The sequence below is a fragment of the Neofelis nebulosa genome, chromosome 11 (genome assembly GCF_028018385.1).
Source record: "Neofelis nebulosa isolate mNeoNeb1 chromosome 11, mNeoNeb1.pri, whole genome shotgun sequence".
Lineage (NCBI taxonomy): Eukaryota > Metazoa > Chordata > Mammalia > Carnivora > Felidae > Neofelis > Neofelis nebulosa.
In genome coordinates, this window is record NC_080792.1 from 66,434,470 (window position 1) to 66,462,297 (window position 27,828).

General features: G+C 43.8%; 1 protein-coding gene across 5 annotated transcripts in view; it reads right to left on the reverse strand.

The window, feature by feature from the left end:
* Window positions 1–2,327: 2,327 nt before the first annotated feature.
* LOC131490529 (protein HIRA) overlaps window positions 2,328–27,828 on the reverse strand; it is a 103,970-nt gene continuing 78,469 nt past the window's right edge. For 4 of the 5 annotated variants that reach the window (XM_058692975.1, XM_058692976.1, XM_058692978.1 and 1 more), the window contains 9 exons: window positions 26,236–26,440; window positions 25,731–25,835; window positions 24,325–24,473; window positions 22,975–23,136; window positions 22,324–22,382; window positions 21,847–21,952; window positions 19,594–19,716; window positions 18,928–19,091; window positions 2,328–3,219 (listed from right to left, as the gene is read on the reverse strand). In XM_058692975.1, coding sequence (XP_058548958.1) covers window positions 2,765–3,219; window positions 18,928–19,091; window positions 19,594–19,716; window positions 21,847–21,952; window positions 22,324–22,382; window positions 22,975–23,136; window positions 24,325–24,473; window positions 25,731–25,835; window positions 26,236–26,440 — 1,528 coding nt within the window. In that variant the 3' untranslated portion in view covers window positions 2,328–2,764. Of the gene's footprint in view, window positions 3,220–16,709; window positions 16,799–18,927; window positions 19,092–19,593; window positions 19,717–21,846; window positions 21,953–22,323; window positions 22,383–22,974; window positions 23,137–24,324; window positions 24,474–25,730; window positions 25,836–26,235; window positions 26,441–27,828 lie in introns of all 5 variants that reach the window. The other variant, XM_058692977.1, reaches the window with a different exon arrangement.

Sequence of the window (27,828 nt, forward strand, 5' to 3'; positions counted from 1 at the left end):
TCTGCTTACAAACAAGGTCTATGGGCAGAGGTAGTGGGAAGGTGTGGGGCATCAGTAGATGGAGTAGGGAGGTCATCAGGCATTAGGGGTAGGTGTGAGGAGAAAAGGGACAGTGGCACAGGGGTCACCAGGAAGAGTACAAAAGATAAGGATAGGACAAATTTTTGGCCATTATTTCTCCAAATATTTTTTTCTGTCACTCACTTTTCTATCATGTACTTTGAGGACTTCAATTACTTGTATACTGAGCCACTTGATGTTGTCCCATGGCTTATAAATACTATTTTTTTCTTTCCTCTTATGGACTTTTTCTGTCTTGGAACATTTTTATTGCTATGGCTTTACATTCACAAATCTTCTGTGATGTCTAATCTATTTCATCTTTAGAAGCTTGTGACTTTCTTGTTATGTTTGCACTGAATTTTTTGATCATAAGGGATAATGCTAGAATTCATTTTGGATCGTGTCCCTGCTTCTTTGTGTGCCTGGTAGTCTTTGTTTGGATGCCAGACATTGTAAACTCTACTTTGTTGGATGTTGCATACTTTAGTATTGTTATAAATCCTCTTGAACTTTGCTTTGCAATGTAATTAATTAGCTGGACAATTTGATCCTTTGGGTCTTGCTTTTTTGTTAGATGAATCCAGAGCACTGTTCTAATTATTCTTCAATATTGAGGCAATACTTCCTAAGTACTCTACCTCAACCAAGCCTGTGAGTTATGTTTTTCTAGTCTGGTTCGTAGGAACAAGTGCTGTTCTTAACCCTGAGTAATACCTAGGCAATTTTCACTCTAATCTGTTCGGGTGGTTTTTTGCCTAGCCTTGGCTATTTCCTCATTTGCACACACTGATCAGAGCTCAGTTCAATATGCACGGATAGGGTAGGGCTTCCTCTGCTGAGTTCCAGGGTTCTCTCTCTACGGAGTTTTCTCCTTTCTGGTGTTATGTCCTGTGAACTCTAGCTGCCTTGGTCTCCCTGGGCTCTAGGCTTTATTTCTTCAACTCAAGTAGTCTGCTGGGCTCTACCTCAGGTTTCCCTACCTTTGCTGCAGACTGGAAACTCTCTCTCTGGGTAGTAAACTGGAGCAGTCATAGGGCTCAATTTTTGTTTTTCCTATTTCCCAGGATTACTGTCCCTTGCTTTCTGATATTCAGTGTCTTGAGATCATCATTTCATGTATGTTGACTGGCTTTTTTGGTTGGTTCAGGCAGGACGGTCGATTTGGTTTCTGTTACTCCATCTTGGCTGGAAGTGGAAGTCCCTGACATCTTTCTGCTTAACTTTTCCTCTCCAAATAAGAGTGTTAAAACACTGATTGTCAAAATTTTCTTCAAGGAGGTATTTGTTAAGTGTCAGGACTTTAACTATGTGATCCCAGTTAGTCCTCACAACCATGCAGGTTTTCTTAACCTCATCACCATTTGACAGCTGAAAAGCAAGGCCCAGAGTTTTGCTGGTTTGGACTTCAGCAAGCCTGTCAGTCCTGAGGCCATGTGCATTCTGTGGCTCCAAAAATTTCTTAATGCTTTGCTGCAGAGTTGTCTGGGGAGTTGACTGACCCACATATTATCTCTGGCTCCTCATTCCTTAAAGAAGGGCTCATACTTGTAGCCTGGCTTTTGAGGTATTCATACCCACATGCACTCTGTACTCTGGCTTGGTCAGGCATGCATGTATGCTGGTGTCTCATCCAGCCACTTGACATGAATGAGAAGGCAGTAAGATGGACGCTAAGTAAGGAAGCATCCAGAGAGGGTTATCAGTGACCAAAGTCACCCAGGCCTTCTAATTCCGAATCCAGGTCTCTGTTTCCAGACTTGAGATCCCACACAGCTGGCAGGGAGGCAACAATGAGGTGCATAACACAGAGGTAAAGGTGCTCAGTCCTTACCACACTTGAGGTTTCCGTGATTCTAGCTATTTCCTCTCCTGTGGGTCAGCCTCTGGACCACTTTCTAAGAAAATCCCAGCTTTCAGGTAATTCTTCAGAAAACTCAAGTCTGTACTTACTGATTTCCTTCCATGAAATTGGCAAGTCAGCTGTAGCTCTTGGTTGCCAGTATGATCAGAGACCAAGGGGCCCCACCACCAGAAGAACTTTGAGGCATGGCTTGGGAAGAGACTTATGTGAGGTGGCCTATCGGTTACCCCCAGCTCAGCCTCAGATCCTTCAAAGAAGTGACCTCCACAGTGGGAAAGAATTTCTGCACAGAGAGGCTGGGGCCAATAGATGACATCAAAAATCCTTTCTGGTTCTGATGTTCCATTATCGCCCATTTCAGGGGAAGGTGGAAGTTAGAAGGAAAAGGCAGGGGAAGCCAGGATGATTTGGTATCCAATGCGTGTTCATTTATTTTACACTTACAAAAGAAATCGCCCACCCCTCTGCCCCATTCCCCCAAAAAACAGTCTCTTTTTACAAACATTTAAAAATTAAAACCAAATGAAGATAGACAAGTTAATTTCAGTACAATTATTTTTCAATGTAGCTGTCATAATTAGAGTTTAAATTTCCTACAAGTGACCAATGTCCAAGTGACTTATAGGGAAATCCTGATTATTGGCCAAAAGGAAAATTCCATATTACAAGTTAGCAAATTCTAGTACAAAAATAGTCCGTGTTGGAATAGGCTTTCCTTTTACATAGGTCTCGGGGTCAGTCTACTGACTGCATAATACACTAACATTTCAGGGTTCTCTCTCTTTCACAAATGGCTCATTCGTCATAGCTGAAGCAGCACGGTGTCTGCAGTGGCAGGGACTAGCGTCCACCTTGGGACCGTGCTGGAGACGGCAGGCCTGGGAGTGCATCACTGACCCCAGGGCAGCAGGGCAGGGCCCCAGCCCCAGCTCTGCACAGGGGTCCTGGAGGGAGGGATGAATGGCTGGCAGAGGTTCCCCCTTCTGAGGGAGCAACAGGCCCAGGAAATAGGGGAAGTCTGCCCAGGAAGCTGGGCTGGTGCTGGCACGGGATAGCCCACCTCCTGCCAGTGTCTCCCCGTCCTTCTGTAGCCTGACGAGGTGAGAGGTGGTCCTCTGCGTTGTCAGCAGCGAGAGTGTGGCCCTGCCCTTGCTGTAGCCAGGGGAGGCCTAGGCAGGCTACTTGTCCCTCAGGATATCGAGCTGCTCCTGACACTCGGTGAAGAGGCGCTGAAAACGGAGATTCTGCCCAATGACTGGCAGTAGCTCCTTCAACAGCTCCCTCTTCCGGAGACCCTGTGGACACAAAGAGTGACAGTTGAATTCAAGTGTCAGTGAGGAGACCTGAAAGGTGGGGGGGCTTCCCTGGCCTGGCAGAGAAACTTCTGTCTGCCTATCTGACCCCCAGAGACCCCCTGGAGAAACTACAGATGGATGAGAGCAATTTCTCTACATGCTGGCAAGTCCTAGGCAAGCTAAAAGCCTGAGCTGGGGCATGTGGGATGGAGTGGCAGGGAGCAGGGAAAGGACACAGTGCAAGGATACAGCAAAGAAAACCAGGGTAGGTTCTGCTCCTCTGTGTCCCCTAAGTTTGCTGGCATAATCACCACTGGTCTTGAACTGTACTGATTAGTGGCCATGGTAGCTTGGCCTTCCAGACCAGGACAGAAGTAGGACATTAGGGTAGAGGGACAGGTGGATAGCCATCCAGGAATGGCTCTTCCCTCATGTGGATGTTCTCTAGGGGACTGAGGTCAAATTCAAGGGAGAAGAGGCACCTGGGAGGCAGTGGCTGGCCTTGGTTTTATAATCCTGGGGCCTCTGCCCTTGGGCTTTGCCCAGGAATCTTTCATGCCTGGGTGCACTGGCACCATGGTCTGCCTGGGTTCTCCTGCAACATGTACTGTGGGGAGGGGTCTCCACTGCACAGAACCCTGAGGAGCACATCTGCTTCAAAGAAAAAAACCACCAACCAACAACACTGACCATTGGAAGTGAAGGAAGGCCCAAGATGTTAAAATAAGCATGGTAACAAGACAAGGAATTATAGAAAAGAACCAAGTGTAGATATTAAGTATGAGCAACATAGTCATTGAAGGAGATGGGATTTGCGGGAGAACAGACACTGCTGAAGACCAAGTCAGAGTAGAGTCAGATGGAGGACCACAGATCATGCTTGAGGAGAGAGGCAAGAGAGGGAAAGTAAGAGGAGAAATTGTATGGGGAAAAGTAAAGGCAGAAGGAGGCAGCAAATGGGCGCAATATCTACATAATGGGTCCCAGAAGAGAGAAAGAAGAGAGTAGGAAATATTTAAGGAAATAATGCAGGTGGATTTCACATAATAAAATCAAATGGCCTTAGGTTGAAAGCCTCCATGAATGCTGATCATGTAAGATATGGAAACATAATAAAGGTTATATATGAAAACCACACAACTAACGTATTTCAGTGGTGAAAAACAGCTTTTCCTCTAAGATCAGTAATAAGACAAAGGTGTCCACTCTCTCTACTTTTATTCAACATAGTACTGTAAGTCCTAGTCACAGCAGTCAGATAAGAAAAAGAAATAGGCATCTAAATTGGTAAGAAGTAAAACTTTCACCATTTGCAGATGGCATGACACTATTATACTATACCATTATAATATATTACATTATTGTAATATATTATATTATATGTAGAAAACCCTAAAGACTCCATCAAAAAACTAAAACTGATAAATGAGTTTAGTAAAATCACAGCAAAAAGTTAATATATAGAAATCTTACATTTCTTCACACTTATAACGAAGTAGCAGAATAGAAAATAAGGAAACAATCCCATTTACAACTGCACCAAGAACAATAAAATACCTAGGAAGACTTGTACTCCACAAAAACTGTAAAACATTGATGAAAGAAACTGAAGACACAAATAAATGGAAAGATATTTCATGTTCATAGATTGGAAGGATCAATATTGTAAAAATGTCCAGATCACCCAAAGCAATCTACAGATTTAATGCAATCCCTATTAAAATACCAACAACATTTTTCACAAAACTGGGGGAAAAAAAGATATGGAAAAGCTGGTATCTAGACATGTTAGGATAAAATACACAGAATTTGAGGATATCAAAGACAGAAACATTCTGAAAGTTTCTAAAAAACAAGAGCATATTACCTACAAAAGGAGAGATACCAAGATACACAATAAAGTAGTATTTATAATATACTGGGAAAAAACCTCATAACCTAAACTTCTTTACCCAAATAGGTATTCATATTAAAAGGTGTAATGAAAAGTATTCTTAGGCTTATAAGACCTCAAAAGGTTTGCCACAAAAAAGATCCACCGTGAAAATGTTTTGGAGGAAATACTTGAAGTAAGAGAAGATAAATCCAGACAATGCTAAGAGACATGAAAAGAAATGTGATCAACTATGGCTAAAGTTTATATTAGCCTTAAGAAAACCAAGAAAGCAAAAAATGTAAATGGTTTGAGCTTAGCAATGAGGGGAAAAAAAAAAAAGCTTGTCAGATTAGATAAAATAAAAGCCAGCCATCCAATGTTAGTAAGAAACATATAAACATGGATGCAGAAGGGTTAAAAGTTAGAGAGAGATACGTTAGTAAAGAGTAAAAAGAGAGCGAGTATTTTACAATTACCAAAGAGGACTTCATGACAAAAACGTTGCTGAGGAAAGAGAAAGTCAAAGAGAGGGACAAAACCACCCTCAGGGAGATTTTAATATACAACCAACTAGTGATGGGTCAGAAAGGGAAAAAGCTGCAGATTCAGGTAATCTGAACTGAACATTTAGTAAATAAGACTTAATGGACATATACAAAATGAAAATACACGTTCTTTGGCACACATAGTAATACAAAAAATTGCTCTAAAAGTAAACCTCAAAAAATAGGCATCATGTAGACTGCAGATTGGCATGATCGAATACAGCTACTATATGTTTTTGTAAATAATTTTATCAAAATGCAGCCACACCCGTCCTTTTGTTTATATACCATGTTACAACAGCAGAGTCAAGCAGTTGTACAGAGACTGCATGAATTTGCAAAGCCTGACATGTTTACTCTCTGGTCCCTGACAGAAGAAATTTGCCAACCCCTGATATAGCTCATGTTCTCTAACTAAGACACAAATAGAACCCATGAATCTAATTAATCAATTAAGTTAATTAATGAAATTGTTAATTGAAACTAAAAATGACTTACAAGTGAATGGCAATAAAAACACTATATACTGCGAAAATGGTGAAATGCAACAGAAGAGGGGCTCTTATAGGGATACTTAAAAACATAAAACATCTATCAGAGTACATACAAAAATGACAACCAATTACCTGAGTCCAACTTAGGTATCAGAAAAACAAAAACAACAAAAAAACAACATACACACACACACACACACACACACACACACACACACACACACACACACACAATAAAATAAAATAAAATAAAATAAAATAAAATAAAATAAAATAAAATAAGAAACGAAAGAAAAAAAGACATCAAAAAAACTTATTTATTTTATTTTGGAGAGAGAGAGATAGGCAGAGAGAGAGGGGGACAGATGATCTGAAGTGGGTTCTGTGCTGACAGCACATAGCCCGATGTGGTGCTCAAACTTGCGAACTGTGAGATCATGACCTGATCCAAAGTTGGATGTTTAACCGACAGAGCGACCCAGGAACCCCAAGAAAAAACATTTTTAAAAAGAAAATGAGATAATAAAGAATTGAAATCAATGAAATTAAAAACTTTTGATAGAAAAGACGAATAAAGACAAGTCGTTTGTCTGATCATTTACTGATCAACAACTTTATGCCAACAAAACTGAACATTTAGAGAAAATGGACTAATTCCTAGGAAAATATAATTTATCTAAATCAATTCAAAAATAAATAGAAAATAGGAGTTAAATCTTACCACAAGGAAAATAACAGGTATACTAGTTTTGTAAACTGATGTTTAAGAGACTTCCAAGGAACCGATTTTTCCAAATTTATATAAACTCAAAGAACAAAAAAAGAAGAACTACCCCCAATACATTCTATGAGACAAAATAACCTTGATTCTTTTTATTTAAAAAAAAAAATTTTTTTTTTTAACGTTTTATTTATTTTTGAGACAGAGAGAGACAGAGCATGAACGGGGGAGGGACAGAGAGAGAGGGAGACACAGATTCGGAAGCAGGCTCCAGGCTCTGAGCCATCAGCCCAGAGCCTGACGCGGGGCTCGAACTCACGGACTGCGAGATCGTGACCTGAGCCGAAGTCGGACGCCCAACCGACTGAGCCACCCAGGTGCCCCAAAATAACCTTGATTCTAAAACCAGACAAAAATAAAATGAGAATGAAAGATCCCAGGCCAATTTCACCCATGAAATCAGGTGTACAAATCTCTAATAAATTATTAGCAATTAGTTCTAACAGTGAATGAAAAGATACTATGACCAAGTTATTGTTTATCCAAGAAATTGAGGATAATTTAATCTTAGAAAGCTTATTAATTTAATAGGTTTTAATATTATGGAAAAAGGCACAAGAATTGGAAAACAGGAAATAAAACAACTATTTAAGATGATTTGGCTGCTTACTCTACACAGAAAACACAAAACTACTGATAAATTAATAATAATAATAATAATAATAATAATAAACATAACAAAAACGTGTAGAAAGATGTTTGGTGACTAAAATACCAAAACCAAATGCATTTATATATATATACAGCAGCAATGAATAATTAGAAAACATAAATAGGACAATATACTGTTTAGAATAGCCACAATTATAAAACATCTAAGAATGAATCTAACAAAAGACGTGGATGGCCTATGTGCTGAAAGTTATAAAACTGTATTGAAAGCCATTAAAGAAAACCTAAATGAACAGAGAGTGCTGATGGGAACAATGGCATAGTTTAGATATCATGATGGAGGCTGCAAAAGGGTAGTGGTGGGCAAAGTGGTGACTGAGAGCTGTAGGGGAACTGTGGACCTGTGGATGCCTATGGAAAGGATACGATGAGTAGAATACAACAGAACATCTAAGGTTATGAAAAGAAGCAGAAGTGAGATTTCTAGGGAAAGTGAAACACTTAAAAGCAGCTATGTAAATGGAGAAATGGAAGAAAAGCACAAGCAAAGACCTGGGAAAAAGGCATCCCCAGAAAAGGCTGGAGGACCAAGAGCCTTCATGACCAGCTGAGTAGGGGAGCCAGTCTGCAAAGACTGGAAAGGTGGCCTTTTTTTTCAAATGCCCAATATTCAGCAAAAGATGACAGGGCATTCAAAGAAACAAAGAAACATGGCCCATTCAAAATAACAAAATAAACCTCCAGAAACTGACCCTAAGGGAACACAGGCTTGGAACTTATGTGACAAAGACTTTAAAACTATTGTCTTAAATATTCTCAAAGAGAACATGAACAGACATATTAGGAAAATGATATGTGAACAGAATGAGAATATTAACAAAGAGACAGAAATTATAAAAAAGAACCAAACCAAATTCTGGAGCTTAAAAACATAGTAGCTAAATAGAAAAATTCACTAGAGGGGTTCAACAGTAGACTTGAATAGACAGAAGAAAGAATAAATAAACTTGAATTCAAGTTATTTAAAATTATTGAATCTGAACAGCAAAAAGAAAATAGAACGAAGAAAAGAGAAAACAGCATAAGAGACTTATAGGACACCATCAAGCAGACCAATACATGCATTATGTAAGTCCCAGAAGAGTAACAGAGAGAGAAAGGGGAAGACAACTTATTTGGAGAAATAATGGCTGAAACGTTCCCAGGTTTGAGGAAAGACACGGATTTGCAAATCCAAGCTCAACAAATACTCCGTGTAGGAAAATCCCAAATGAACTCATACTGTGACACATTTTAATCAAATTATGTGAAGTCAAAGACAAAGAGATAATCTTGAAAGAAGAAAAGTGGCTCATTATGTAAAAAGCATCCTCAATAAGACAATCAGTGATTTCTCAGCAGGAACACTAAAAGCCAGAGAAAAACTGATATCTGAGAATACCATATCCAGCAAAACTATCCTTCAAAATCAAGAAAGAAATGAACACATTCCCAGATAAATAAACTGATGGATTCATTATGATTAGAACTACCCTATAAGAAATGCTAAAGGGAGTCCTTCATGTTGAAATAAAAGGATGCTAGACAATAAAATATAAAGTTCTCTCGTAAAGGTGAAAACAAGGACAAATATAAAAACCCATATTGTGTACATTTGTTTGGTAATTCCATTTTTTATTCTTTTATTAGATTTAAAAGACAAAAGCATAAGAAATTATAAATCTATGTTAAAGGTTATAGAATATAAAAAGATATAATTTGTGCCTTCAATAACAAAGTGGATGGAGTAGAACTGTAAAGGAGTAGGCAATGTTTTTGTATACAAGTGAAATTAAACTGTTATTAGTTTAAAATAGACTGTTAGAACTTTAGAATGTTTTTGTTTTCCCTATGGTTATCAAAAAGAAAATATCTATAGAATATACACAAACTGAAAAGAGGAGAGAATCAAAACATGTCACTAAAAAAATTAACTAAATGCAAAGTAAAATAGTAAAGGAGGGAATGAGGGATAAAAAGCTATAAAACATACAGAAAATAAGTAACAAAATGACAATATTAAGTCTTTATCTGTCAGTAATTACTTTAAGTGTAAATGGATTAAACTCCCCAATTAAAAAAATGGGTAAGAAACCAGGATCCAACCATATGCTACCTACAAGGAACTCACTTTAGATCTAAGGGCACATATAGGTTGAATATGAAAGGACAGAGAAAGACAGTTCATGGAAATAGTAACCAAAATACAGAAGAGATGGCTATACTAGTTTCATGCAAAACAGATATTATTTCAAAAACTATTACAAGAGACAAAAGTATAATGTATGTATACGTGTCTGTCTCTCATAAAGTATACAAGAGACATTGTATAATGATAAAAGGGTCAATTTCCCAAAGAAGATGTAACAATTATAAACATATGCACCAAACATCAGAGCTCCTAAATATATGAAGAAAACATCGAGTTGAAAGGAAAAATATATAGTTCTACAATAACTGTAGGACACTTGAATATCCCATTCTCAATAATGGACAGAACAACCAGAGACAGGATCAATAAGGAATACGAAGACCTAAAAAACAATATAGACCAATTGTACCTTACATACATATATAGAACATCACACCCAACAACAGGATACATTTTTCTCAAGTGCACACTGAACATTCTCCAGGAAAGACCACATGTTAGGTCACAAACAAATATCAATAGGTTTAAAAAGACTGAAATCATAGAAGTATCTTTTCCAATCAATGGAATGAAACCAGAAATCAAAAGCTAATGGAAAACTGGACAATCTGCAAATATGAGACAACATATTGTTAACCAATGATTCAAAGAAGAAATCACAAGGCAAATTAGAGAATATCTGAGACAAATGAAAATGAAAACAATATACCAAGAATGACAGGATGCAGCAAAAGCAGTCATTAGACAGAAATTCATAGCTTTAAGAATATACAAAGAAAAACCTCAAATCAATAACATAACCTTCCATCTTTGAAACTAGAAAAATAAAAGCAAGCTAACCCAAATCAAGCAGAAGCAAGAAAATCACACAAGTGAAAATAAAATGGAGAACAGAAAAATAGAGAAAATAATGAAATCGAAACATATTATTTGAAAAGATCATCAAAACTGATAAACTTTTGCCTAGATGGATTAAGAAAAAAAAAGAGAGAAGACTTGAATCACAATCAGAAATGAAACAGGGGCATTACAACTGATGCCATAAAAGTAAACATTATAAGTAAACAATTTTACACAAACAATTGTACACCAACAAACTGGACAACCTAGACAATATGGACAAATTCCTAGAAACACACAGCCTACCAAGACTGAAACATGAAGAAATAGAAAATCTGAACAGATCTATAACTAGCAAAGATATTGAATCAGTAATCACAAATCTCTCAACAAAAAAAGACCCTATGACTGCCCAAATGGCTTCGTTGGTGAATTTCACCAAACATTTAAAGAATTATTAACAATCTTCAATTGATGCAAAAATTTTTTTGACAAAGTTCAACACTCTCTCATTGCAAAAACACTCCAAAGACTAATAACAGAAGTAGTCCACCTCAGTATAATAAAGGTCATATAAGAAAACATCACACTCAATGTTAAAAGACTGAAAGCTTTTGCTCCAAAGTCAGGAACAAGGCAAGAATCCTAGCTTTTACCAGGGTACTGGAAGTTCTAACCAGAGCAATGAGGAGAGAAAATGAAATAAAAGGCATCCAAATTGGAAAGGAAGAAATAAATCTTTCTTGTTTGTAGACAACATCATCTTATATGTAGAAAACCCCAAAGGCTCTATAAAAAAACCTGTTAGAATAAGTGAATTCAGCAAATTTGCACAATAAGAAATTACACAAAAATCAGTTGCATTTTGTACACCAACAACATTCTGAAAATGAAACTAAGAAAACAATTCCATTTACAATAGTCTCTGAGGAATAAAATACTTAGAAATAAACTTGACCAAAGAGGTAAAAGACTAGTACACTGAAAACTATAAAATATTGCTGAAAGAAATTAAAGGTAAATGGAAAGACATCCTCTGTTCATGGATTGGAAGATTTAATATTATTAAGATGTCACTAACACCAAAAACAATCTATAGATTTAATGCACTCCGTATCAAAATCTTAATGGTGTTTTTCACAGAAATAGAATAATTCATCTTAAAATTCATATGGAATCTCAAGGGACCCTGACTAGCCATAAGAATTTTGAAAAAGAAGACAAAAGGTAGAGAAGCCTTTAGTTTCTGACTTCAAGACTTATTTTTGCTCTTCCTAGAAGTGGTCTGAGGTGATCTCTGCAAATGGTCACTATTCACTTGACCCAGAAAGTCCTACAAAATCATGCAAATCAAGAGGTTCAAAGCTTTGTGTTCACTTTATGAATGCATGTGAACCTGCACAGGCATCAAGGGTATGTATATCCGAAAAGTCACCAAGTATCTGAAGACTGTCACTTTATAGAAGCAATGTGTGCCATTCTGTTACTACAATGGTGGAGTTGGTAGGTATGCCCAGGCCAAAGAGTGGGGCTGGACACAGAATCAGAGGCTCAAACAGAGCGCTCAATTTTTACTACACATGCTTAAAAATGCTAAGAGTAATGCTGAACTTAAGCGTTTGGATGTAGATTCTCTGGTCATTGAGCAGCACATTCAGGTGAACAAAACCCCAAGATGCAGCACAGAACTTACAGAAGTCATGTTTGGACTGACCCATATATGAGCTCTTCCTGCCACACTGAGCCGATCTTTATTGAAAAGGAGATTGTTCTTAAACCAGAAGAGGAGGTTGCATGGAAGAAAAAGATATCCCAGAAGAAACTGAACAAAAATTTATGGCCTGGGAGTAAATTCCACATAAAATAGATGCAAGTACAAGTAGAGCAAAAACCAAAAAACAACCCCACCAAAACAACAAAGCTTATTTCAAAACTATTGTACCTTTTAATTTTTGAACTATGTGACTATATTACCAGCCAAAATAAAATTTTAAATTAAAAACCTGAAAATTTTAATTAAAAAAAGATAAAAGGGGATGAAGTAAACTGCATAAACAAAGCAGAACGTACTGCCTGCCTGCGGCACCAGGGGCAAGCTGCAAGAGGATCTGCCCTTTGGCCTGAAGGCTTATGTCAATACCAACTGCCACCAAGTACCACCTCCCACTCTGGGCTCTCAGTATGTCTCTCTACTGTTTAAGGCAGCAGCGTGGGACACAGCTCATTACTACCTCTCTGGCCATTGTCACAGGTCCTACCACGAAGACTGGTCCAACCTTTCGACACTGAACAATGATCTTTGAGGGAAAGAGCCTGGACCTTTGGGGTCTCCTGAAGCAAACTGGTAGCTCATATCACAAAGAGTAATTTCCCAGTATATAAAGAGCTCCTACAAACCCAATAAGAACACATGGCAACTAAGTATTTCAACAGATAATTCAAAGAAAGGGAGTATAAGTGGCTCTTAAATATATTAAATGATGCTTTCTAACGAGCCTCTTGGGAGGGCTGGCTGCTGAGTCAGCACTGCTGGTTTTCAGTCCACCTTCCATCCACAGCTCCATTTTCCCAGCTACCTTGAGAACCAGTTCCATTTTAAGGATCAATTCTTACCATAAAAGTGCTCACAAAGAAACTCAACAAGAGAGTACAGTGTTCATATTCAAACCTGCCCTCAGTATCTCGATAAAGAGACTGCAAAGCAGTTTTGATTTTTTAAAAGGAATAAATTCAGCATAGTGCTGAGGTCAGGAGTTGTCTATTTCTACACCTGCTCTAAGACCTCTTCTACATACTCTTTAATTGCTCACTTCCCTAGACTCCCTTGCAACGAGTGTGCTCAAGTGATTTGCTGGTTGCCTGTGAAGCATGGACTAACTTCTGGGTAGCTTTTCCTTTTCTGATGTTGCTAGTACTGGCTTCCTACTATCCTCTTTCCTTGAACTTGGGTATGAAAGCTACCTTGTGACCATGAGGTAAAGGCCAGGAGAATCACAGAGATACAGGGGTACCACCTACCTCCAGATGACTTAGAGAGAGGAAAAAAAAAAAAAAGATTTCAGCACCATTAGAAGGAGTATCATTTACCTGCAGCTGAAAGCATTTGTTATGGATACCAGGGACCGTGAGCAGACCAGCTACATTAGGTAATTTACAGAAGGTAAAAAGCAGGTAGGACTACACCTTCCCTCCTGTGAAGAGAGCTCCAGGCTCTCCTAGACAAAGTTCCAATGAGGTATCCTGCTTGGAGCTGGCACGAACAAGCAGCAGGAAGGAGTGGGAGAAAAGAGCACATGGCTAATAATTGGTGGCTTGCTTGTGCCCCCTTCCATCTGCACCATATTGGCCTAGCATGCTTACCATGAGGCTGAGACAGAAAACTGCTACGTAGTAGAGCTCCAGCTGACATCCTAGGCTAAGGCTCCCAGAGTGGCTGCTGGGTCACAGAGTGAACCTCTACAACTTGGCCCAGAGAGGGGTTGGTCAGACATGTGCCAGCCTATCTCTCACCCAAGAAGATGTCCTATCAGGGTGCCCCGGAGGTGATGAGTGGTAAAGAAACAGCTTTACTCTTACTGATAATTCAGAACCCTTCCCGTTGGGGACCTAGCTACACAAACAGAAACAGAATTCAGACAGCTAATGTGCTAGTGACAAAGGATTAAGCTGGCATGTGGAGAAGGTAGAAGGCCAGAGAATGACACCTTTGCCTTAGGAACATTTATTGATGAGAAAGAGGCTGAGCAAGCTTCTGCCAGACTTGAGGGCATAGGGGGATCAAAGCAGGGGCCAAAATGAAAAGTGGGAGTTCCTGGTAAGTCATCCCCCACCTTCTGCTGCCACCCCAAGGGCATGTACCCTAGAATAAGGGTAAACTGGAAGTAAACCAGACCCTGCACAAATGAGTATCTGGCTTTGAATTCCAAGACAGCCCAGAAAACCTAAGCCCCTGAACTGGGTTGAGGGGACCCTGCAGTACTGATGCCTCAAGAACTGGCAGCAGCAAATAAAAGTACTCCATGAAATAAAGGAACATTACCTAAGTCCTCATATCATTCCTACAAATAATTTTTCAAATAACATGTCCAGCAGACAGTTAAAAATAATCAAACATGTAAGGAAATAGGAATATAAATGAGAAAGCACAGACACATCTATAGACAAGAGAAACAGATCCACAAGGGTTCCTGATACCAGAATTATCAGACATACCACTTTAAAATAACTAAACTTACTATGCTCAAGCAGATAAAAGACTAAATTGAAAATCTGGGGAGAAAACTGAAACTACAAAAAATTATACAGAAGATTTTAAAAAGAGAGGACATTACATCTCTCTGATGATGGGGAAAATGGAAAGGAAGATATAACTGAAGAAGAGAACCAAGAAAAATCCACAGTATGAATGAAAGAAACAGACTATGGGCTTTGTAAAACTTCAGAACAATAAGAGAGGATCCCAAAAGAACTTACAAAGCAATGGAAATCAGATTTGCAGCAGTGATTTTTAGCAACAACAGTGGATGTTAAAACTGTGGCACCATACCTTCAAAGGTGTAAGGGGAATTGGGACTTTGAAGGTAGGATTCTATTAACTGACCAAATTAAGATCTATTACAACAAAATAAAAATCGAATAAAACACACAGGCCAAGCACACACCGTGGCCTATAGAACCTATGAGGTTTGACCCTCCAACCTTTCTGACTACAACCCTTTTCACCCTCCCATTGCTATTCTGCTCAGCTATTCCTTCCACATTGCAAGCTGCCACCTCAGGGCCTCTGAACTTGCTGTTCCCTCTGCCTGGATGTTCTTTCTCCAGTTATCTGTGGGGCTTTGCCCCTCACCTTTTCTGGTCTCTCTGCTCAGTTAGTTAAGGCTTCCTTGATTACCCAATATAAAATAGCATCCTGAAAGTATCCCCTTGCCCTCTTTATGTTTGTCCACAGCACCACCCCCACCCATCACAATACATGTACTTGCTCAGTTGTTTAGAATCTGCTTCTCTGCACAAGAATGTAGACCTATGAAGGTGGGGCCTGTCGGCTTTGTTCACTGCTCACTGTCCCATGCCTGGCCACAGCGGGTGCTCCATCAGTATTTGCTCAGTGACTAAAGAAGAAGCTGGGGAGCTAACTTATATCTACAACTCCCATCCCTGACCAACCTGTTCCTTTCAATGAATTAGCAGCCGTGTGTGCAAGCCAAAAATTCTGGAGGCAACTGTATGCATACTCATTATTCTCTCTTAATCTATTCCACATCCACCCATCCACCCACCAAGTGTGGTTGGATCTGCCTCCAAAATACAACTTGAATCTTTCTCCTTTCCTCTCTCCATGGCCATTGTGCCAATCCAAGTCACCTTCACCTATTGCAAGACTGCTGCAAAAAACAAGCTCTTACTGCTTTGCTACATCAGTTCGTATCACTCCTGCTGACTGATCTGGGTCACTTTATGTCACCGCTGCACAAACTCCTCCAACAGCTCCAGCTCCTCACAAGGTCTCAATGATCTTCCTGTTCATCTGTCTCACCTAATCTCACACCACTCTCTCCTTTGCCTACTATACTCCAGCCACAGTGGCCCCCATGTACCATGCCCTCTTTGCATTCACTATCACTTTTACCAGGAGACTCCCAGGTCTCAGCAGAGCTGGCTCATTTTTATCCCTGGGTTTCATCCTAAAAGTCCCCTTCTGGGTCCTCCCTGGCTGCTCATTCCTAGGCACCTTCGGCTTATTGCTCTGCTTATTTCCTTCTTAGCATAATCCATGGTCTAAAACTATCTTGTTGATGGAATTGCTTACTTGCTTCTGTCTGCCTCGCTACCAAACTGGGAGCTCCAGGAAAGCAGGGTAAGATCTTTCATCTTCTCTACTGAACAAACCCACAGCCCCTGGCAGGCAGCTTTCCTCAGCACACGTGCACGCGTGGCCGAGCACTCTCTAGGCCCCTGATGCCAAAGACCCAGCTCCTGCCCACAAGTGCAGTACTGACATCTCAGCCTCTCATTGATGCTGGGGTCCAAGGCGGTGTGCTGAAGAAGTCTAATGGGGAAGAATTTCAAAGCACTTTGACTTATTTTTCATCTCTACCTTCACTTTTTAAGACAGAATTCTTGTGGCAAGAATGAAAGCAGCACCTACCACTACCGTTGACTCCCACTGGCTTCCAGTGGAGTAGTGAACCGGACCCAGTAAGTCCTTGCATATTTCTCGGAGTCGGTATTCAAACCCTAATTACGGGAAAAAACAAAACAAAAAAAAACAACAAAACAAAACAAAACAGAAATAGGAACACATTACAAAAAGAAATAAAAAATCAAGAATATGCTAAGTTGTTGTGTATATCAAAATAGATTGAACAAATGTTTATTTTATTGGCTGCTTTGGGCAAAAAGCCTCCTGAACGACTCTCAGTTTGGGGCACTGAGACCCATAATGACAGACTCACTCATGAACCCACTCCCTTGATAGCATATACAGCAGCCCCTCTATGTGCTGGGCCCATGGGAAAAATGAGATGTGGCCAGCTCTGGGACAAACTCCCCAAGGTGATGGGAAAATGTGGGAATTGTGGAAGGAGGGGAGTGGGCTGGTCAGATTTGTTTCAGACAAGACATGTTGACAGTAAGAGGAGATCAGCAGGGTCAGGAGGCACCTTCGGGAAGTAAGAGATAGCAACGGTATGAATTTAGAGTGAGGTGGTGATGGAGCAGAGGAGATAGGAGAAGCAGTCACCGGCCCATCAACTCACAGGTTATGGCACAGCCACGTGGAGTGCCACAAATGCTGGTGGCAGAATCTGGGGGCCTGTTAGCACTGGTGGCAGCTGAAGCCATAGGGTATGATGAAATCGCCCAAAGATAAGGGTGGAGAATAAGAGGGTGATGCTGGAATCTGAGGAATTTTAGAAGTGAAAGGGGTCTCCCTTTAAAATTTTAGTCCTTTTATAGTCAAGGAAGCAAGAAATAGAACAGAGGTGACTTATGTTATTGGACGCAGGAACAGATGTGGGAAAGACAGAGAAAGAGAAGCAAGCAGAAGTGATCCCACAAGTAGGTGCAGGCCCCAGAGGAGGCAGTGACTTTGTTCAGGGTGTCAGGATGAGTCCTGATCAATGCCCAGGATGAAGTAAATTAGAGGAGCCAGAGGACAGGTCTCCCCAGGGGATTGGGGTATGAGGCTCAGATGTGACAGGAGCACCCCAGCAAAGGTGTGGGCTTGGGAAGATTGAGTATTTAGAAGACTCAGTGACCACACAGGCTGGGCAACCATGCAGACTGGGCGGAAAGAGGCAAATTAAACTCATCATTGGAGTCTGCTGGGAAGGACTTTGAGTTGGTCAGCCATATTTGTTGTCATCAGAGGTTTATATATACACACAATTATGTCATCAGAGGCAATGTGACATGTGAGCTCTGGAAGTGACACCTGTAGGGGTTCGGAACGTTTTTTTTTTTTTTTTCTCTTTTCTGTACTTTAAATTATAAACAAAATAGGGACGGTAAGGTCAAAAGCAAACCAAAACCAAGAAGGCCAGGAGAGGCTGTGGGGAAGGCAGTTCTGTGACCAGGCCTGGAGCTGTGTGGTCACGCAGGGAGTTTTGGGAGTGCTAGTTCCCAAGCCACAACCCTGGAGGACAAGCTCAAGTGGGAGGAAGGTGGTAAGAAACAACCCCACACTTGCTTAGCAGAGAGATGAAAGTCTATTTATTGTAGGGTGCCCTGACAACAGGATGTCCACCTCTTCCAACAGACCGAGCTTTCTGCTGACTGAAAAGGGAAGAGGGGGTGGTGGGAGAGATCAGAAGTGCTGGCAGGGAAAGCTGGGCTAGAAGGCCATGGAGAGGTGCTGGACATCAGGCAGGCCCTTCCAGGGCAGGAGGGGCTTGGAGGAAGAGAGATGCAGGCTCAATGGATATTGCCAGAAGAAGCCCTCCTCTGGGGTGACCAGCTACCACTGAAGCTCCAGGGTATGAGGGAAGGCAAGAGTCTGAGCCTTCTGCTCCTCTGGAGCATGTCTGTTCAAGCATCCTGTGCCCCCACCCCCTCCTACTGCCAGTCCTCCTGGTCCTCAGGGCCTACCCAATTCAGGGTCTCAGAGTCTATAATAGGGTTGGATGCCTGCTGAGCTGCTTTGATTACAGCTCAGGCTAAGAGATGGGGGCTGAGGGCCATCTTGCTTATGGGGCAGTTGGAGTCCAGGGCCTCTGGGGGTAAACATAGGAGACTGGCAGGAAGGAGAGTGCAGACAGTCCTAGGCCACTGCATCTCTGCCTTGATTCATGGGCTTTCTGGAAGATCATGTTGGGATAGAAATTGAGCCAGACCCAGGAAGATGGAGGGACCACCAGAAACCTCACCTTCATTCACAAGGTACCGAGCGTAGAGGAGGAGCCAATGGCGGTACTCATGGCTGGACTGCAGGGTGAGTGCCGCTGCAACCTGATTCTCCAGGTAGGCCAGGGTGGTCTCCTGCTGCACTACATGAGGCACGGAGAAGAGTCGGGCTGCCTGTCTTCCTGAACTGCAGAGATTGGCAGAGCAAGCATCATGAGGCAGTGGGCACTGCATGGGGCAGGAGGCTGCCACCTTGCACCCTTGGACACCAGTGAGGAGCCAGTAAATAGGCAGGTGTCAGACTCCACACTGGCCAAACCATCCCCAGGTCCCAGCCACAGGCCTCCTGGTCTGTCTAGCATCCTGGGTGTATCCCACCCTGTAACTCCTATCAAGGCCCCTGAGGTGACAGGCCAGCAGCCCATTTCCCCATTGCCCTTCAAAATACTGCCCATCAACATGTCCATGACACATAGCAACTCAGACCACCATTTGTGCTCTGAAGTGACAGGGCTTGTGACCCAGCACTGAGTGTTATTACCTAATATGGGCCCACGATCCTTGGCACCCTCGAGCCTGCCTGTGTTAAGCAGTAGCCAGGCACAGGAGATGGGCAGTCAGAGCGCAGGCCTGGGTGGGACTGTGCTTGTGTGACCCAGCCACCTCCCCCAGCAAATTGGGTCACCTACGTGGAGGCACGGCCCTGGACTATGGCTAAAGGTCCGGAGCACAACATGGCGTCCTGGGGAGGCAGGCTGCTCCTGAAGTCTGCACACTGGGCCAGGGAGTCCTGCTTGTCAGAAACCAGGTTCCTGGGGAGGCAACAGTAGGAGCAGAGGTCAGGAAAACCAAGAGGTCCACCAGAAAGGCTGGCAGTGAGGCCACCAAGGAGCAAGCACCACATGACCTGTGGTCAGAGCACCAGCAGAGGCTGAGTGTCACTGCATTCTCTCCATAGAGTGCTCATGGACAGGTTTCATTATGAGGCAAAACTGATGATGGTGAAGGTCACCAACAGGGCTCTTGCTGGGACCACTTGAGCTCCATGGTCTCAGCACTTGAGGACAGAGGCCTGTGTGTGAAGTGTGCATCGGATGCCTGTCTGCCTGGGGCCCACCTGGCCTAGCCCTTGGAAGCTTCCAGGAATGCCAGGCCATAGCCTTCCTGAGCTTCTACAGCATCACAAGCAATCAGCTTCTCTGGACCTTTCACATTTTTGTTAAGAAAACATTCTACCCACACTTTTATTTTTTTATTTTTTATTTTTTTTCAACGTTTTTTATTTATTTTTGGGACAGAGAGAGACAGAGCATGAACGGGGGAGGGGCAGAGAGAGAGGGAGACACAGAATTGGAAACAGGCTCCAGGCTCTGAGCCATCAGCCCAGAGCCTGACGCGGGGCTCGAACTCACGGACCGCGAGATCGTGACCTGGCTGAAGTCGGACGCTTAACCGACTGCGCCACCCAGGCGCCCCGTACCCACACTTTTAAAATAGTTGCGTGCTGGGGTGCCTGGGTGGCTCAGTCAGTTAAGTGTCTGACTTCGGCTCAAATCATGATCTCAGAGTTCACGGGTTTGAGCCCCACATTGGGCTCTGTGCTGACAGCTCAGAGCCTGGAGCCTGCTTCGGGTTCTGTGTCTCCCTCTCTCTCTGCCCCTCCCCCGCTCATACTCTGTCTCAAAAATAAACATTAAAAAAAAAGTAAAAAAAAAAAAAAAAAGTTGGGTGCCTTTGTAAAAATGTTTCCAAAATACACAGCCAACATTTCTCTTCTTAAAGAAAAAGCCTATTTCCATAATTACAGTAATCACATATAATATACAAGGGTTTATAACTTGGAAGAGCTATGAATGGGGAGGTTTTTAAAAAATATTTTATTTTTATTTATTTATTAAAAAATTTTTTTTAAATGTTTGTTTATTTTTGAGAGAGAGAGACACAGTGCGAGCCAAGGAGGGGCAGAGAGAGAGGGAAACACAAAATCTGAAGCAGGCTCCAGGCTCTGAGCTGTCAGCACAGAGCCCAACAGGGCTCGAACCCACGAACTGTGAGATCATGACCTGAGCCGAAGTCGGACGCTTAACTGACTGAGCCACCCAGGTGCCCCCAAAAATAATTTATTAAGTAATCTCTATACCTAATGTGGGGTTCGAACTAACAACCTCAAGATCACATGCTCTACCAACTGAGCTGGCCAGGGACCTGTTTTTTTTTTTTTTTTTAACTCAAGAAAGAAATTTCAGAGGAAGGATAAACTTGTGCCTGGCAACTCTTGACAGACAAGGGCTGGAGGACAGATAGCTGGCTTGGGTATGAAGGACCAAAGGTGCAGGCAGAAGAAAAGAGTGGCTGGTACACAATGTATAGGCTTCACATGTCTCGATTAAGATCTTGGAGGAATAGAGATTTGACAAATACAGAAAAGAGCTCTAAACTCCAAAATGGGCTGAGGAAAGACAGACCATGACACATGGTGAGTGATGGTGCAAACTTACTAATTCACAAAGTCAGCGGAAGCACTACTTGGCTCTTGCTAAGCTACAAAAATTGATGAGTGGTGGCAATGTTGTTGTGAAGCCCACTCACCTATGCTGACAATGCTAAGGACGCCAGGCTGGACATGTGTATTGACAACCAATTTTCTTAATTTACAAAAATTTTTAATTTTCAAATGCCCATTCCAAAGTGACATCAGAGAATAATGCAGAAGGAAAGCACCCCTGCCCAGGGACAGTGGGGCATTATTGGTGGGTTTAAGCTCTCTCTTTCCTTGTATAAAGCAGATAGAGCCCAGCAGGGCTGTCACTGTTGCCCGAACCACAGGGCTTTACTGTGAGGAGAAGCCAGGGCAGGAAGGCCTGACTGCCAGGACCAGAAGTCTATTCCAGCTCAGACGGACACTCTCCCAGAAGGGCAGGGCTAGGGGCTGGCTTACTTACCATGTAGAAAGTGATGGATTAAAGCAGTATGCCTTCCCATCGGACAGGTTCATCACTGGGATTCCATGCTGTGTCAGCAAGATCTGTGACACTGTCATGTCACTTCCTAGGGAGACAGTACAAGAATGGGTTCTGGGTGTGTTCTGATCAGCAGGTGCCTGCATATGACCTAAGGAGAAACATAAACCACGGCTCCCATTGTCCCAGCAACACGTGCCTTCACACTGACTCAGCAACTAGGCAGCTGCTGCTCTTCTGTGCATGCTGGTCTCACTGCCACCCACTAGGCTATTTGTCACCTCTCAGAGACCCATTCAAATGTGCCCCGGGAGAGAATGCATCTTCTCCAACACTGAATGCCTCAGGCTGGGCCCAGAGCCTGGTTCATGTCAGGAACTGAAGCTGCCTAGCCCTGGCATCCCTCCCCACTCCCTCCCCACCCCCTGGGAACAAGGGGTGGTCCACTGCTGAGGTTACCTGCCAAGATGGAGTGTAGCGATTCTTCTTTCACCACAACTACCTGTCTGTGAACATCCCTAGGAGAGAGACAGGGAACAGCTTACTCTCCAGTTGGAGTAAATACATCAGAGTGTGCCTTGGTGGTCAGACCCCACTCTACGGTTCCTGGTATAGAGCCAGCCCTTGCTTCCCCAGGCAGGGGCTCTGTGCCGCAAGTGGCTTCCACTCCCCATGTGTCACTACACTACCTCTGTACAAGTCTACAGCTGAGGGCTTAGGCAACAGAGCTGTGGGGTCTGCCACCAACACCATGCCAACTCTGGGAGGAGCGTGGCCAGGTTCTGGCAGCTGAGATCCCATTTCTGGACCCTGGCACAGGCAATCAGGCATATGATTTGTCATGAGGTTTGCTCCTTTAAGGATGGTGGCAGGGGTAGGCAGCCTGCCCCACTTCCTTGCACATCCTCCCTCCCCCAACACGGGATGGCTATCACAAGCAGTGTATGACTGCTTAGGGCCCCTCAGGCATTAAGACCCCCAGACCTACAGGGTCCGAGGACTGTTCTGCTGAGTGGCCTCCTTTGCTTCCTTCTTTGTCCCTGCAGTGAGAGGGGATCTGCACAGCCCTATCCTGCTTGGAGCCCATCCCACCCTGGGCCTGCCTCTCACCAGACAGATAATGTGGCTGCAGCCGTGAGTGCCATGACGTAGGAACCCGTGCAGTGCAAAGTGGAGATTGGGGACGGCAGGAGGATGGGAGGGAGGAGACGGCGACCACAGGCGGAGAACACTGACAGCATCCTCTTTTCACAGGCAACACATACCACGTCACTGAAAAGGTAGAGAAGGGACAGGTGTCATGATGACAGGGAGCTGTGGCAGAGGCAGCAGACTTGAAATGCAGAACGTTTCCTCTTTCTGTGCCCACCTATACTTGCTGTGACCTTCCTTTGAGCAGAAGCAGCAGAGGGAGAGGAGGAGCAAGGGCTTGCCACAAGGATCAGGGTAGCAGGGCTCATGGGAGCCTAGCCTAAATGAGACCTGATTAAAGAGAATGTGTTCTCTTTCCCTTCAGCGGCTGCTTGAGCTTTTCTGAGCTCAGACTAATGTTGATCCGGGGGAGCCCACAGCAGTATCTACCACACAGGCCTCTTAGTCATTCATGGGTGCCTGGGATTGAGAAGCTCAGTCTACTCATCTTGGCAGAGAATGAAAAGGAGGTACAGAATGATGGTTCCGTCTAGGTGCAACATCATGCACCCGCTCAGAGCCCATGGGAACCGTGACCTAAGATGGAAGGCCGAGTACTTGTAGGTACTATGAAAGCATTTTACATGCAGTCTCATGATAACTAATTAAGGATCTAGTTAAAATGACTGTATCTAAGCCAATTATCTTTGTAAAATCCTTATAATAGTACCAAATACATGGTCCTGACGGCAGATCCTATAATTCAAAAGACACCTGAGGAAAACACTGGTCCTCTTTTCAGATCAAGCACATGTAAAAACAGCTCCAGGGGATTGTGTCCTGGAAGCCCATGGGAAGACACTGGATGACTAACCACTGAATTAAGGTCTCCCCTCATACAGAATATGGACAGGGCTGGGCTGGGGACTCACAGGACAATCAGAAATCCACCCTGTTCTCCCTGGATGAAAATCTGGGGTCCAGAGAAGGAACCATTCCACATCAGAGAGAGCCAGGCAGAGCTCAGCCTGGAACCTGACCAGATAAGGGAATCACAACATTTGGGTTGAAATCCTGCCTTGGGTGACCCTCTAAGACAGTTTCCCCACCTGTAACATGGGGATAATGATGCTGGCTTTATTAGGTCTTGTGGGGACTGAGATGACAGATACACGTCCTAAGCCCAGGGCAAGGCATGGTACAGGCCTCTGTGAGAGCTAGCACGTAGGGCAATGCACCATGCCTCAGACAGTAACAGTGCCACACAGCATAGCACGTGGTGCTTGATTGACATTAAAGGCTGGGCTGGGCGAAGACCCTCACCCTTACCAACTGCCAGCAGCAGTGAGGATCCGGCTGGTGAGCACCGTCTCCCACTCCTTCCCTTCCCGGTTACACTTCAAACGACTTAGCTTCACGCCCCCCACAGCAGTCACTTCATTCTCCACTTCAATGTACATGGAGGGATCGGAGCTCACCTGGATGGAAGAAAACAAACAAAATGTCTTTTCAGGTGATGGTGGGCCCACTGAGACTTGGGTCATGTGACAGATGAGATGTTCAGAGACCCCGCAGCAGGAAAAAGACACAGAGAAGTAGACAGAGCTGGCTAGCCAACAGGACGGTGGTGGCGTATGTAGTAATGGGGTGGGACAAGTAGGACGGAGGTCCAGATGTGTGGCCCCCAGAGAAGGGAGAGGGCTGGGAGCTGGCTCAGCCTCCTCTCTCATGCCTAGGGAGCTGATAGACAGATAGCCCATATGGAAAACCAAGGGAGAACAGCTGAACAGTCTGCACTCATATGGCCAAACAAGTGGGTGAGGTGGGGCAGAGGGCTGGATGCTGCTGGGAGACGGGTCCCTTCATAGATCCCCAGAAACCAAGAACAGCCCTAAGCGGCACTCAGTGGTAAAGCCCCTGGGTTACAGGGTGGGCAGCTAGAGTTTGGAAAAGGGTTTGTGTGCCCTGTCTCCGAGTACATCAACAACAAGAACAAACCACGTAGGTCCCTACCTTTAGGCCCAGAAAGCCTTGTGGTGGGAAGGGCTGACACCTCTGGTATCCCATGAGGACCAGCTTGGGTGGGGCAGTGTATGCTCAGTAGAAAGTGACCTGTATGCCGGGCCCTAGAAGGTTTCCCAAGGATGTGCATCTGAGCTGAGGAACAAGAGGCATAAACCTATGGCACGTTCAAGGTCAGGTGCTAGACTGAGTGAATGGAAGAGCTCTGGGTATAAAGGATTCTTTGCTCTAGAGCTGTGCTTTGAACAAGCACATGGTCATAAGCTTCTACTCAAAGAGCTCAAACAGCTCTGATGATGACTCTGCTGGGTCCTGGGAAGAGGACAGGGCCAGTGAGCTGGTTGGGAGACAGGCCATTATGATGCAGTCCAACTATATCAAGTCTGAGGCTACCAAAGGCTGAATGTGAAGCTGAAGGAGACTACCAAAAGGAACAACTGAGACAAGTCTTGAAGGAGCTGGCCATCCAGAAGATGGCAGCAGGACTGGAAGAGCGAAGCACAGAGAAGAGAAATGTGCATGTGCGTGGGCGGGCAGCAAGGGGGCCCTTGGGGAAGAGGCTAGTAATGGGCCCTGATCAGCTACAACTTCCCCCAGAAAGAGATGGAGAGCCCCTGGAACGCAGCCCTAAGTCAGTGACAATTGAGGGTTTACACAGGGGGAGAGTGGAGAGAATGTGCACGCTTGTTGGGGGAGACAGGAAACCTACTCACCTGGAGGGTAAATGCTCTCTGGGGGCCTGGCATGGGCAGCTTCAGTGCAGGTGCTGGTACAGACAAACACACGGTGTCCTTCTCTGCGGTCAGGGCAGCTGGGGACTGGAAGAGCAGAAATGTCCCTGAGCCCCACCCCAGCACTGTAGGGCAATGTCAGGTAAAGGTGAGTCACCCACAGGTGACACCAGGCTGGTTCCCCAGGCATTTCCACCCACTCTGTGAGGGTGAAAGCGCAGATGAATGCTCTAAAGACCCTCACTTTCCAGATGAATAGCTGACCTCAGGGCACTGCTCAAGGACTTGGAGTGGGTTGAGCGCCAGGTGTGGGGCAGCATGGCCTCCATACTACCTCTGGGGGTACGCATGTCTCGCCAACTATTCCCAACTGATAAGGCACACTGTGGCATGCACAGCCTCTCTTATCCCACTTGGGCACATGGGGACTCCAGCACTGAGGTTATGAGGTAGGCTGAGGGAGGCAGCATGAGCCCGATGGCCTCACCTGGACAGACAGAGACACAGGCATGAGCCGAGACTCCTTCCGAGGTCGCCCTTTCTTCTTCTTCTCCACTGTTTCCACCTCAAGCTCCAGTTTTCGCTTGGACAGCGAGGAGGGCTTGGCCACAGGGACTTTTTCGTCGCTGTCACTGCTGCTCTCCAGGAGGTCCCGGGGCCTCAGGTCTTTCACAAGGTTCTGCTCTTTCAACCTGCGCAAACATAGACATCCATGGCTTTCTCCATGTGTCTATTACATTTATAATGATGAATAAAATCCATACTCATCGCCAAAAGTTAATAAATAAAAATTGTAAGAAAGGACTTCTGGTTTCTGCTCCAACATGCAAAGGGGTTGGAAGTTGTCTCTCTCATCTTCAAAGTAAGAGGAAAGCTGAAAAACTGAAAATCAACAACTCTTCTTAGATTCATCAGAGAAGTAAGGTCACAAGGCAAACTGCCACCCTGAAAACTGGAGACACCAGGTGAAGACATAAAGCTATAGCTCACCCGCAGCCAAAGCCCCTGGAGCCCTAACTGGTAGGAAGACTTAAAATAACTGGTACACTGCTAGAGGTTCAGTGTGGGCTGGCTTGTGAGTTAAAACTCTTGGGGGGTCCAGTGGCAGGAGGGTACCCACACTTATGTTAACTTTACTTCCAGGAGCTCCAACAGGCTCTCATGGGTGAAGATCAGCGATGGAAAAATCCCCTGTGTGCTTTGGGCTGGCAGAGGGGGAAGAAAACCAGTTGAAACACACCCAGAGTTCCCTTCTCCTTAACAAAAGCCTGCCTTTAAGAGGAACTACTTTACTAGAGTCCTATATAACTTGTGGGCAGGGCAATTAACCAACTACAGAGTAGCCTTACACACACACACACACACACACACACACACACACACACACGCTAAGGAACTCATCTGAAGGTCATAGCCCAGGGTCTCTGGTCCAAAAAACAAAAGATTTAATCACAAGATAAGAGAATGTGTCTCCTCCCCCACATCTCACCACCAATTAGACAGGGCTCAGGTATAATAAGGGTAGAATAACTAGTTTGAAGCTAGCAGAGGTTAGTTCATGAATTTAAGGAAAGGAGCTAGTTTCATAACTAAAAAGGCAAGGCAAAGCTTCAAGTGCTAATGTAGAATCTGCAGATAGTTATCCAGAAGATCTAGCTAAGATAATTAGCAAAGATGCATCAAACAACAGATTTTCAATATACAGGAAACAGCCTTGTATTGAAAGTAGATGCTATCTAGGACTTTTACACTTTTTTAAAGCTTATTTATTTTGAGAAAGGGAGAGAGAGAGCACCCCAAGAAGGCCCCACACTATCAGCACACAGCTGGACATGGGACTTGAACTCACAAACTGTGAGATAACAATCTGAGCTGAAATCAAGAGTCAGATGCTTAACTGACTGAGCCACCCAACCACCTCTAGGACTTAAAAAAAATTTTTTTTTTATCTTGAGAGAGAGAGAGAGGGTGAGACAGAGATAGATACAGAGAGAGAGAGAGACAGAGAGAGACAGAGATAAAGAGAGAGAGAGAGAGAGACACTCCCAAGCTGGCTCTGTTCTTTCAGCCTGATGCAGGG